The sequence below is a fragment of the Coffea eugenioides genome, chromosome 1 (assembly GCF_003713205.1).
Source record: "Coffea eugenioides isolate CCC68of chromosome 1, Ceug_1.0, whole genome shotgun sequence".
Taxonomy (NCBI): domain Eukaryota; kingdom Viridiplantae; phylum Streptophyta; class Magnoliopsida; order Gentianales; family Rubiaceae; genus Coffea; species Coffea eugenioides.
In genome coordinates, this window is record NC_040035.1 from 29,891,583 (window position 1) to 29,904,964 (window position 13,382).

At 32.7% G+C, this 13,382-nt stretch overlaps 1 protein-coding gene across 3 annotated transcripts; it reads right to left on the minus strand.

Annotated features, from left to right (window-relative positions):
• Positions 1-342: 342 nt before the first annotated feature.
• On the minus strand, positions 343-3,693 carry LOC113749635 (probable transcription factor KAN4). 3 transcript variants are annotated; one of them, XM_027293451.1, is made up of 7 exons: positions 3,666-3,693; positions 3,401-3,590; positions 3,230-3,306; positions 3,078-3,141; positions 2,809-2,872; positions 2,582-2,722; positions 766-1,022 (listed from the first exon to the last, which is right to left on the minus strand). In XM_027293451.1, the coding sequence occupies exons 2-7, from the start codon at positions 3,549-3,551 to the stop codon at positions 836-838; spliced, it is 684 nt and encodes a 227-aa protein (XP_027149252.1). In that variant the 5' UTR covers positions 3,552-3,590; positions 3,666-3,693; the 3' UTR covers positions 766-835. The 3 variants fall into 3 exon arrangements, with proteins under 3 accessions (XP_027149260.1, XP_027149252.1, XP_027149269.1); XM_027293459.1 differs by having other exon boundaries at positions 343-1,022; positions 2,582-2,648; positions 3,401-3,669; XM_027293468.1 differs by lacking the exon at positions 2,582-2,722 and having other exon boundaries at positions 3,401-3,669.
• Between the last annotated feature and the right edge of the window lie 9,689 nt (positions 3,694-13,382).

The window sequence follows — 13,382 nt, forward strand, 5'->3', positions numbered from 1 at the left end:
ATGTCTAAAGACAAAAAGGTGTTCATAATTTAATTTAATTTAATCGAGATCAATTTAACGTGATTCAATTTTAACTTATAAATTAGATTAAATTTCCCCACCTACAATTACATTAAAAAAATGATTCAAATAGGATCTACCGTGAGAAATAATAGGGAAGAAATAATATCCTCTCTTCAAAGAAGATTAAATACAAAAGAGAAAAGGGGAAGAGAGAAAGGAAACAAAAGACTTTCTCTCAAAAAAAAAAGAAATAAAGGAATGAAGAAAAGCAAAGGACTGAAAACTGTAAATTTTAGAGTTTTATAGAAAATGTAGACTTGTATGAATCATATCCTTAGACTTGACTCTCTCAAATGAAATTGGGGAATTACAAGACGGGCTGGCTCGAGAATGATATACCTCGAGGGCTGCCAAGAAGACCGTAATCTGAGCCTTTGAAAACTTAGAGCATCAAATTACAAAGGGAATTTGTTGGCAGCAAAGACTCAAAAATCCAAATTAAATGGATCTACACATTGATTATTGTCGCATTTCTTCTTTACTATAACTCAAATAGTACCAAATTTTGTCCTTTAAAATAAATATTGTTTGTTGTCTTGTCCAAGATATATAAGCATGGCAGTCGATCATCAGCCTGTAAGTTGAAGGCTTGAAGAAGCTTATCTTCACAACTAAATCTCTTTGCAGCTCCATCAGCTAATGATGACAATAGAGCATATAACTGTCAAATAGATTATTACCAGAAAGACTAATATATAGTGCTTTCACGATCGCAGATGGAAGCTGATTTCACAATCCCAGCCTGGCTGATGTTCATCCAGAGCAGGAGCATTCAGGTTGAATAATGGACGTTGGAGATGATGATCACTTTGCTTCTCCTGCCCATTTTGTCTTTCCAAATGGAAAACATCTTCATCTTCTGCTCTCTTTTTCCCTTTTCCCCTTTGATGTCCGGTGCTTGTATGGAAGTTTTTGTCCCCATTACATTGCACTTGATGTTGCCCCACATTGTCTGAATTCTGCAAACATTCACAATGATGAATAACTGATTAAGATAATTGGTTAAGTATGTTGTACATTTCTATATCCTGAATCAAGAAAAACGACAAAAGAAAAAAGGATTTTAGAAATGAAATTAGAATAGAGATGTAGTGCACGAGCCCATTGGTCATGAATAGTGGAATTGGAAATGCCCTTGTAAAATTTCATTCACAGGAAAATGTTTGTGGCCAAGATTATTTCTTTTTTCCTTGTTATAAATAGGTCTATTTTTTAAATTGCGGAGTTCCAATAATACATTGATTTTCTTGTAATGTTCTTTTGCTCATAGAAGTTCACAGTGATCGATATGATTGGTTTTCTTTTATGTCTATGACTCAATTTTTTTTACAGTATTTAATTAATGGGTATTTTATTGCGTTTTAAAATAATAGTCTTGAGATTATTGATCAACAGTTAAATAATGTTGTTGTGATCATAATTTAATTAAATTTACACGTTTGTAAAGATTTGCCTAAAAAACAAGCAAACAAGAGATCTAGTTAGGAGTCGAAAAATATACCTGATTTTGTGATTTCTTTTTTTTGAAAATGGTTGCCAATGATTTGAGGACAAATTAGAGTTAAACTTCATTAGTTTATTTGAAGCTCAGGATTTAGTCTAATACAATCATTTTGAAAGCCAAAAAAACGAAAAGTTTAAAAAATTTTGCTCATAGCGTTGAAAAAATTGAGACATTTAGAGAAATGAAAATATACAGGATTGAAGAATAGGATAAATATATGAGATACTTACAAACTAAAAATAAACAAGTAATGAAAGTAGTTTGTGTCCCATCACTTGCATTCCTTACATACTGCATCTGTTGGTCGAAATACTTTCAAATTTTAGATTATCAATATTATTCTTTAAGTTAATTACAGTAAATTAATTAAGTAAACAATCACAAAGTATTATCTAAATGCATATTATTGGAAATAAATTGACTAATATTTATGCTCTTTGAATTGATAAAAAAGAAAGTTAAAACGTAAGAGTTAAAGGTTAAGCACATGACTTGGTCAATTTTTCATTGAATTCAACATCTAACACAAAACGACATTTTTATGAGCAATATACTTACTTTAAATGCAATTCAAAAAAGTTAGGACAAGTCGTAAGTAACATTAAAATTAGAAAAGCAATATCAATTTTGGAACATTAACTTAATAATCTAACTAATTAAGGTATAAATTTACTATATCTGTTCCTTCTGAAAGGCCATATATCCACAATCCGGATTCTCCCTGGAAAGCACTTTAAAGTGGCTCTATTGTTCATGTTCATCATCCAAATTTCCCTCAGTCACTCCCTTTAAACAACTTTGTCCGTAGGCTAGATTTCATGACATGGTTCCTCTCTATTAATATCAACTGTTTGTCACATTTATACTAGTCCAAGATCTTCAAATCCAGGTTCTATTTGCTGGAAGTTCCAGTTTAAAATGACTCTGTGTAGATAGAATTCAAGATTTGAAAGCGGCATTTGGCTAGAGACTAATCCTTAGCCTCACTGCATTGAGTTATAATAGAACATATACCTTCTTCTTGCAAATTTTTCTCTTCCCTTCAAATTTAGTCCTTTGTGCTTGCATAAGTTGGATGCTTCTGGAGTTAGCAAAACAAACTTCTTAAGATATGAATTTGTAGATTGAAAATCCTGGACCTGTATATACCTAATGCTGTTAACAGATTTCAGCAAAAATGTTATTTGTTTTCTTAAAAGAATTTCGGATTGCAGAGAATTTATGAAGTTCCGTGGTCTTACTCATTTGTGTGCCATCCTGCAGTATTGCTACCATCATCTGCTTCAAACATGGTGTTTGTTGCAGCTGAAAACCGAAACAACAAAGGCCAGAAATCAAGAGCAGTAGATGATGAAGAACTTGCTGATCAGTTAAGGCTAGAAATCAAGTGTAGTAGATGATGAAGAACTTGCTGATCAGTTGTTGACTCTTGTTGAGCAATCAAGACAAAAAAGCATAACTTTATCTTAATGAACCACTAAGGAATAGGCTTAGTTGACAGGAATCTTACCTTTCCTTGCAACTGTGCTATCAGCTGCTGTCCCACTATTGCAACCCATTCTCAGCCTGTACTTCTGGAAATCAAGAAATTCATAGACTTAGTAACAATTTGGTCCCTTATCCAAGCCCGATATTTAACATAAAATCTCCGGAGTCATTTACCTGAAGATGGCTTTTTATGTGGCTTGAGGTAACCTCAGGAATGTCCATCTGCGTCATGATTTCTTTTGGAGTAGCTTCTGTTCATGGTTTGAAATATCAAAAAACATAAAAAGTCTCGCCATATTACTAAAGACTATTGAAGGGTATTCATAGTTGTATGTTTATACTCACCAAATGGCCCACCGAGTCGATCAACTGCTTTAATAAAGCAGTTATGAAGCCCTGGAGTCCATCTTATCCTTGGTTTCCTGGTATTCTCGGCGACTTGCAACTGTCGATCGCTAGTGTGTAGTATCTTGGTGTCGTTCCCTTTGGCTGCCATGATGATCAGGACAACTGAACTAGTTGGAATTCTTCATACCTGCTCAGGATAATAAGCATGAAATATATGGATGCACACTTTATGCAAGAAAATTTGTATAGGTATCTTTCTTACAGCCATTATGCATATTACTATTGCTCATTTCTTGTGCAACCAGCTTTAGTTGCTGTTCGTATTTATACAGAAACTTTGGGACAAAAGATATTCCACATATCCGAAACTTTTCCTCGGATGGCATGTTCTCCGGGAGAATATTGTGCGTTTAAGTGGGTATTATGGGTACCCGAATGCCAACAGGATAGTTCAAAGTGCCCAAAGTGGCACTTGGAATCCTCGGTTACATGTTTTCTATGCCAACCCAATGCCACCTCTAATATTGCGCCAAGTGTCCTGTTATTATTTACACTTTAATTTTTTAATAATTCAAATTTGTTTGGTTTAACACAAGTTTTTTCTGCTCTCTAAAACTTTGAACCAAAATTAGCCGACCGGTCTAATTCATATACCAATACTTTTGAGTTAACCACTCACGATCTGTTGCTTTGGGGAAAAAGAAAAAGAAAATCCTAAATAAAATTGCCTCCAAAGTGTTTCATCGTTGATTGCTTTGAAAGGAAGAACTTTTTACTTATTCTTGATAAATCGAATTCTCAGTGTTTATTTTTTCGATTAAGCACGTGTTCTCGAGTTTGGTTGCTGATTCTTGAAAAAGGGTTTTCAATTCCAGTCGTTCAAAACTCAAAGAAGGAAGAATTGAATAAAGAGATGGGGAAGAGCGGTAGTAATGATGATGAACGCCATCTTGATTATTCGGGTATTGGACTGTACCCGAACTGGGGTAAATTTGATATCTTGGTTGCAGTTGCAGAAGTAGAGGGGAACAGATTGGAGGAGGAGGAAAAAGAAAGAAAACTCAAGCGAAATCTTTCCACTTTGTTGAAACTCTTGTTGAAAAAGAAACAGAGGAATCATCAATGGACAATGGTTCAGATGGGGTCGGTAAATTGCAGCTTCTTGCTGGTAAAATTGATGACAATTTCACAAAAGGGAAAAGATCGTTCAGAAGGAAGACCGGCTCCAACCACACATTATTGTCCGAGGAACTTCCTTCAGCAATATCCCAGTTTGATTTTGAAGGCAAACATCAAGAAGATGATGGTAATCACGTTCTGTTCTCATATGGGGATATAATCAAGAAACCCCAATTGAAGAGATTGAGGTCACCCCGTGAAGAAAATAGTACTGATCATCAAGAAATAGAGATGCCACGTTCGAAGAAAGCAAGAAGGAAGCCTAGATATCCTGATGGACCATCAACATCAACTATCTTTTTCTCCAAAGCAACAGATCGTGAGTGGTTAACTCAAAAGTATTGATATATGAATTAGATCGGTCGGTTAATTTTGATTCAAAGTTTTAGAGAGTAGAGAAAACTTGTATTAAACCAAATCAATTTGAATTATTAGAAAATTAAAGTGCAAATAATAACAAGACACTTGGCACAATACTAGAGGTGGCATTGAGTTGGCATAAAAAACATGTAATCAAGGATCCCAAGTGCCAAAGTGGGGGTTTTCCTAGAACTTCATGATACTTTTATTACGTGTCAATTAGGGGTGTCAATGGATTCATGAGTCGACCCCGAGCGTTAGTAAGCTCAAGCTCGGCTCAGAAAATAAAAGGAAATTTTGGGCTTGCAGGTTTTTTGACTCGGGTCCAAGTTAGAAGGTTCAAGTTCAAGCTCAACCAACCTTTAAAATGAGTTTTGGGCTTATACTAGGCTCGATCCAAACTCATAATTAAAGTCCATAATTATATATAATATATTAATTTGTATAAATTATTATAAATTATTATAAATTTATATATATTATTAATATTTTAATGTTATAATATATATAATTATATATTATATATAATTTAGTACACAATTATATATACAAATATAATTATACATATGAATGGGCCGGAGTCTTAATCAAACTTGAGTTTAGTAAAATTCAAACTCGACTCATATTTAATTCGGATCTATTATTTAGACCTAAGGTCCATCTTGTCCTATGAAATATAAGACTCATCAAGTTTTTTTGGGCTAAATGGACTGAGCTCGAGCTATCCCCGCCCAACCATTTAAAGAAAACAACTTAAGTCTTTTGTAAAAATCTATATCTATATCTATATGTATTGCAGAGAGTGTTTTTAGCAGAGACCCTCTCAATGACTTCCAAACTTTTCATTCTTTTTTCTAGATTTTTGTATTTATTTTAATACATAAAATCTAATTAAAAACTTTAAAATAGTGGGTTATAACTAATCCTATCACTAGTCAGATTTAAAATTTAAAACTTTCTCACTATCTCCTTCATAAACCGTTTATAGTTTGTTATTTATACTTTAAGTCCTTTTTACTCCTTAATTAAATAAAATACATTTGTCAAGCCAAAATTCTCAGGGATAATTGATTAGTCTCATTTTAAAATTATTCACCCTATTATATCTTTATCACTTTAGCCCCTTTTATTCCTTCATTAAAGAGGATTAATTTATCTAGCCAAATCCTTGAGATAATGTGATTAGTCCTATTTTTTAGTTATTCACCCAATTATATTTTATCGCTTTCCTTCTAGGTACAATAATCATTTGTCAACATCTTCTAATGATATACTCGATTACTCTTATTTTTTAATAATTTATGTTACAATTACTAAATCAATTTTCTTGCAGTTTTAAACTTATCCTTTTTCTTTTGTATTCAGCAAGCTTAGGGCACTTTAATAGGTTTGCTTTTTATAATTTTTATGTTGGATTTTATTACTTAGAGGAGCCTAAAATGGTCATCATAGTGAGTTTCAAATTTTGTCACTTTACGACAATCTAAAAATAATTTAGGCATTAATGCAAACAATCAATTAACATTCACGAAATTTATTAAATTTTTATGAGAGAAATGGAGGAAGTAGGATAAATTTTAAAAAAATAAAATAATAGAAATTAAAGAAGAGAAAAAACGATGAATACATCTTTGCAAAATTTAGAATATAATTATTAGAGTAATTTAGATTTACCCACTAATGATTGAGTTTGAATCTATGTCTAATTTAATTAAGTCAAAATAAGTGATCCAAATCTGTCAATTTCATTCCCACTAATTAATGGGTTAATTTGGTCACCCATTTGAATCCAATTAAATTACATATGCAAACTCATTTGTTAATAGGTGAGTAAATAGGTTACCATTTACATTTATAAATAGATGAAAATAATAGTAGAATAGGACACAAGTGAGCTGCAAAATTGGGTAAGAGGTAGGGTAATTGGGTGGGAGCGAGATAGAGCAAAGAGAAAATAGGATTTGATGAAACAAGAAAGGGTTGTAGAGATACAAGAAAATTGTGTAGGAAATGAAGGAATGAAAAAATGTTGTAGGGATGCGACAAAGTTAGATTCAGAAAGTGAAAAGGATAAAAGTGGAGAGTAGGAGGACTATCGAGGAGAGAGGAGATTGAGAGGTGGAAAAAAAGGCATGATGGCGAAGAATATGAGATAAATGGATAATAATGTTATGTTCGGCCATATTTTTCCCTCCCTCCCATATAATCCCGTGCAATGCACAGGTCAATATACTATACTAGTAAATAAGTAAATTAATGGGTCTTATGGCTGATATAAAGACTTTTACCAGAATCTGTTATGTGGTTACCAGAATAAGGCTTGCAATAGGGCGAATTTGGGCAGGAGAGTGCCCACCACATCCCCTAAAAGCTCCCTTGTCCCTCGCTACCTTCACCCCAGCGTCCCCTCCTACAAAGCCCCACTACTATTTTTATCTTTTTATATGACTTTATTTTTATATATGTATAACACTAATAATAGATGTATTAATAATTCTTTTGAATTTTACAGCAAAAAAAATTAACACGGGATAATGTTTAAAAATTATTTTGACCTTGTGAATATGTTTCTCTATATTTGATATTACATAAATTCTAAATCAATTATCATTATTTTTTTTATAAACAACATGCTATAACAAAAAAATGTAAACTAAATAACATAATTATTATTTTGCCTCAAAAAATTAATGAAAAAATTTATTATATTATCACAAGAAAATATTATATTATTCATTTCATATTACATATATATATATAATTATATCATGTTATATGTTTATATTTTATATATAATATTAAATTAAGGTGAGGGACAGGGCGGGGGATAGGGTGGAGGTAGGGGTGGCAATTTCTGACACGACCTGAAAACACGACACGAACTTAACACGCGTCAGAATCGGGTCGAACCCGATGAACCCGAAAAGAAAACAGGTCGATTTCGGGTCAACCCGTGGGTGACCTGATATGACCCGTTTACGAATTAAAAATAATTTAATAAACATAAAAATTATTTTATCTAACTAAACTAAGTTATTCTTTTTTTTTCAAAGGCATTAATTACTTAATCCTAAATGAATTTATTTAACTTGTGTGAAGTTGAAATTATTATATTTGGACAAATAATATATTATATTTTTTTTACTTTTATATTGTTTTGATTTATTTTATATTTGGTTTGGGATAAAACACTTTTACGGTATTTAATTTATTTTAGATTTGGTTTGGAATTATTTATTTAAATTTTTATTACTTGATTATGTAATTAGTTTTGTGAGAAATTGATTTTATTAGAAATTACAGTGATAAATTAATAAATTAAAATTAAGTTTCGGATCATTTTGGATCGATCCGTCAACCCGAAATTTTCGGGTTCGTGTCAGGTATCCTGACCCGTTTCGGGTTGGCGGGTCAAGTTCAGGTCAACGTTTTTTCTGTTATACCCGGGTCTCAACCCGACCCGCCAACCCGAATTCGACCCGATTGCCACCCCTATGTGGAGGTATCCTCCCTCCCCTCCCCTCCCACCCTCCCACCGATTAAAGTGGGGGAGAAAATTTCCTCCGTCCCCGCCTGTCCCCAGTGCCATCTCTAGAAAAGACCCTATAATGCTTACCACTGGCTGATAAGCAATTAGGGTAGATTACACCAACAAGCCCCTACAGTTTGACTTATCTTTCATTTTGCCCATGAACTTAGTTTGCAACTAGGCTGGTAAACGAGTCGAGTTGAACTTTAATATAATCGAGCCGAATTTGACTTAATCTTCTCAAGCTCAAACTCGAGACTACATTGATTAAGCTCTTAGTATATAACTCAATTCAAACTCAAATTCAAGCTTGAAAAGAGTCAAACTGGAGTGTAAGACTTATCAAGCCAAACAAAGGATAATTATATATGTTTTCTGAAAGTAGACAAAATAAACATTTTACTCTGATAAATAATAGAAATATAGGAACATAAATGTTATTTCACTACAAATAAAAAAGTTTACTAAAAATCCAAAATCCAATCGACGAGCCAATAAGTCAAGTATAGAAATACTTGACTCAATTTAATAGACTGACTAAGCTGAGTCAAGCTTCGACTTAGAGATAGCCACAGTTCAGATTTGAATCAGAATCGGAATCGGACCAATAATTTGTTGAACCAGAACTGGAATTTGAATTTTAGAAACTGGAACTAGAACTATACCATGACTAAAGGTCATTTTTAGGTTCACCAAAAACTTGAATTGGAACTGAAATCGACAATTTAGGACTTGTTTAAATCGTCTATAAAAATGCTTACTACCCAAACTTATCTAACCAATTTAGAGTTCAATATCAATAGTCAGCATCCAATACTAAAAGCACCAATTCCAGTCCAATAACCATTGTCCCGTCCCATTAGTAAGTCTAGACCCTGTAACTAATCTAAGTCTAAAACCAATCTAATCCAATTAACAATGAGATTATTTTTCATAAAATTTATATTATTTTTTCTTTTTCCTTGCACATGATAATACAATGAAATTCTTTTTTCCTACATTCATTGTTATATTTTCTTAGAATAAATTTTATAATAACAAGTGTTTAAACATAACTAAACAAACTAGAATTGTAACCTAAAGGAACTAGAACTATAACTGGAATAAAAGTGGAATTGAAAGTGGATTGAAAGTGGATTGAAAGCGGAGGTTCAAGAATCATAACCATAACCGTCCTTATAAGATTCGTTTCAAATTCATTTTTTAGAAGAATCAGAACAGTAGATTTATAAACCGAAACCGTGGCCATGTCTACTTCGACCAGGCTCGCAAGCATCCCATGCAACCATATTTGCAACACTAAGCTACTACCTCAACAAGTTCTCATCTAACGGCTTATATCTAATGGATGCCATGATACTCTAATGGGATTATTGAATCTCCGGATTATGCTCTAAATTGGCCTTTTATTATTTCTTATTGATACTTCTTTGTCATTAGTAAATTGTTATTTGATCACAATTAGAGTAATATCGTTGATCGGCCAGATTATTGGCTGTTTTCCAAAGTTACAGAATTGAGTAAAAAGTATATCAGATGATCCTGACAATTTCTTGAGTACATTCACCAACAGCCTTCTCAAATAAGCGAAGCCTCACTTAATATTTATCTTATCAATTCTTTCCAAGGCCCACATCCTTGTTTCTTTTTTGGGTAAACAACAAAAAAGTCCCCTGTGGTTAAGCAATCATACATAAAAACCCCCTGTGGTTTCATATCATACCAGTCGATACCCCGTGGTTTGAATTAACCTGAAAAGTGGACGGAAATCGTCAAATATTCGGCGTGTGTCTTAAACGAACTGCAAAGGCGCGTGCATATGCGAAAAACAGATTTCCACCACAAACTTTCACCTGATATGCCTATTTTAGCCTTCACTCTTTAATAATAAGAGACCAGCTTCCGTTTCTTCTGAGTCTTCATTCAATCTGTTTCCAGATTATTCAGTAACTACTGTAGACACCAAATTTTTAGTGTATTTTTATTTACTGTTATTTTTATTTTTCATGCTAGTTTTTATTTACTTTTAGTCTTTTATTTTTGTTTTAAGTCATTTTAGCATAGAATTTATTTTTAAAAAAAAAAGGGGGAAACCCGCAAGCGGGTTTCAGGCTATTTAACAAATTACTTAAAAAAAAAAAAATTTTTTTACATGCAAGCTGCGTTGAGTTGCACATGCCCATCGGAGGGCCCTAGGATGCCCAGCAAACCTCCCCTCTCATCCTCACCCTTCAGGTGAGGGTTTGAGAGTATGTGTTTGATATAAATAGAACAGAAACGCAGCTTTTAGTCATTTTACATAAGGGGGAAACCCGCAAGCGGGTTTCAGGCAGGCTATTTAACAAATTACTTAAAAAAAAAAAATTTTACATGCAAGCTGCGTTCTTCAAAAGGGTATTTTCGTCTATTCACTCAGCTCCGTCTGTTTTGCCGATTTCCGTCCACTTTTCAGGTTAATTCAAACCACGGGGTATCGACTGGTATGATATGAAACCACAGGGGGCTTTTATGTATGATTGCTTAACCACAGGGGGCTTTTTTGTTGTTTACCCTTCTTTTTTTTCCCTCCACATACCGCATCTTATTTCCACTTTTTCCCCCTCGAAATCTTGAGATTCTTTTTTTCCCTTTATTACAAACTCATAAAACAACAAAATCAACTAAAATTCATCATCACATTAAAAGAAATCATCAAAGTTTCACTTAATCTCTATCTTATTAATTCATTCCAAAGCCCATTCCCTTGTTTCCTTTTTTTCCTCCCCAAACCGCAGCTTTTTCCTTTTATCTTTCCTCCAAATCTTTTGATTCTTTTTTCCCCCTTATTACAAGCTCTTAAAACAAAAAAAAAATCTCCTAAAATTCATCATCACATTAAAAGACACTAAAATTTGGACTACTAATAGACTATTTCACACCCTTAGGATTTATGTTAATTTGTTTCCAAGTTTTTTATTTTTATTTTTTATCTTTTGGTATATTTTGAATAGTTACTTTCCTATATTTTCTTCTTGTTCCCTTTTGCTTTAAATGCATGCATTTCCATTGTTGTATATCACCAAATTACTGAGTTCATATGTATCCAAGTTATCATTAATTGCAGAATGGTAATCATAATTGCGCTACATTTCTTGATTAATTCCAACAGACTTCAGCTTCACCATATGCACGGGGAATCAACAAACCAGGGCTCAATTTGGAATTTACTAATAAAATTTTAAGGATTCTAATATGCTGACCATTACAGAATGAATACACAAATCATTTTGCTTTTCTCCAGTTAATCATTATGATCATGGGTTTTTTTTATATTCATTAAAGGGTGAAAAACTATATAATAAAATCATCATAAACAAAAAAAAAAGCACCAAGAAGACAAGAAATACTAGTGGGCTAACTTCTCTCTATACATTTCCTCCGCCTTCTCTCTAACCCTTTCTCCCTGGCGGACAACTTGCTTCCTCCTCCATGGAAGGAAGGCCCTTTCTCTAACTTCTTCCTTCTTGTTTTGTTCAAATCCCAGTCTCTCCTAAGTTTTTCCTAGTAGAAGTATTCTCTCTCCTGGATTTTTTTAGTGATAATTTTATCTCTCCTAATTCTTCTAGTGGGATATTTATTCCCTTTTAGGATTTCCTTTTGAGAGTTTTTCTTATCTTTTGTTCTTTTTCTTATTAGTTTTGAGATTTCTTAGATTTATTTTGTCAGATCTAGAAACATTTGAACTTGTTATGTCAAATCTATCTTTCTGCTAGCCCAAATTTGTTTAACATTAGATTCGGTAGTTCAAAACATGCATAGAATAGAGTTATAATGATTCATCCGATTAGAAGATATTTTGGGATTTCGTGTTGCTATTTTTATTTATCAGATGTGTTCTTAATTTTTCAATTTATTGTATCTGTTGAATTTCAGATATGTTATTTTTGCTTCACATTAGCTTGATGTATCTTCTATCATTAGTGTAGATTTATGAGAATGAATCATAAAGTTCATTTATCAAAAAGAAAACAAGAATTCTAATAATATCTCAATGATATTCCATAACTATAGTTTGGTTCCAATAGTATAACAAAATAGGGAGAAAAAAAATCTAAAGATCTGTAGAAAAAAGGGACACAGAGTGGGGCATTTTGAGGGAAAAAAAAAAAGAGAAACAAGGAAGTGGGCCTTGGAATAAATTAATGACGCAGAGATTAAATGAGACTTTTCTGACTTGGCAAGACTGTATTGGTGGGTGTACTCGTTGAGTTTTGGATCCAGCCCAGCTTTTTGTAAAATCTTATTTTCAGACTTACAAATGGCCTAAATCTCAACCCAACTTGCAGTTTTGCCATTTTGCCGCTCAAATTATTACAATATATGTTCACATTATCTTCATGATGAATATTCATCTTTACTACTATAAATGTTAGGAAATTGGCATAATTTCTTTTAGATAGATTTCTTATTTTATGTGAAAGTAACTAATTTCCTAATTATTTTAGTTATTTGAATGGCTGCCAAGTTATTTTCTATTTTGTATAAGTTTAGAAATTAGAAATTATTTTTTATTCTATATAAATTTAGGAATTAGTAGTTATTTTTTTTATTATTACTTAGGTGTTGGCCAAGTGATGTTACTTATGATAGGTAAAGGTTGGCATATTAAAAAATGCACATAAGGAAGCAATATAATCTTTACATAGGGTGAGAGATGATTCTTGGAAGGTGAGATTAATTATAAAAGTGTTGAGCTTGGGTTCAACCTATATTCTTATATCGGATTTAACTTATATTCTTATATCGGATTTATTCTCATAATAAAAAATGAATTTTCTCTCCGTAGATATAAGCCTAATAATGGATGCGAACCACGTTAAATGTTATGTATCGTTTATATTTTCATACTTGTGGGTTGGTGCGATTCTATTG

What these genes read in the sequence shown, in the direction of transcription:
- LOC113749635 (XM_027293451.1), bottom strand. Translation starts at nt 3,551, where the DNA reads ATGGCAGCCAAAGGGAACGACACCAAGATACTACACACTAGCGATCGA. An exon ending in TAGCACAGTTGCAAGGAAAG is followed by an intron (nt 2,873 to 3,077) that starts GTAAGATTCCTG and finishes TTCGGTTTTCAG; the next exon opens with CTGCAACAAACACCATGTTT. An exon ending in GAAAAATTTGCAAGAAGAAG is followed by an intron (nt 1,023 to 2,581) that starts GTATATGTTCTA and finishes GAATGTTTGCAG; the next exon opens with AATTCAGACAATGTGGGGCA.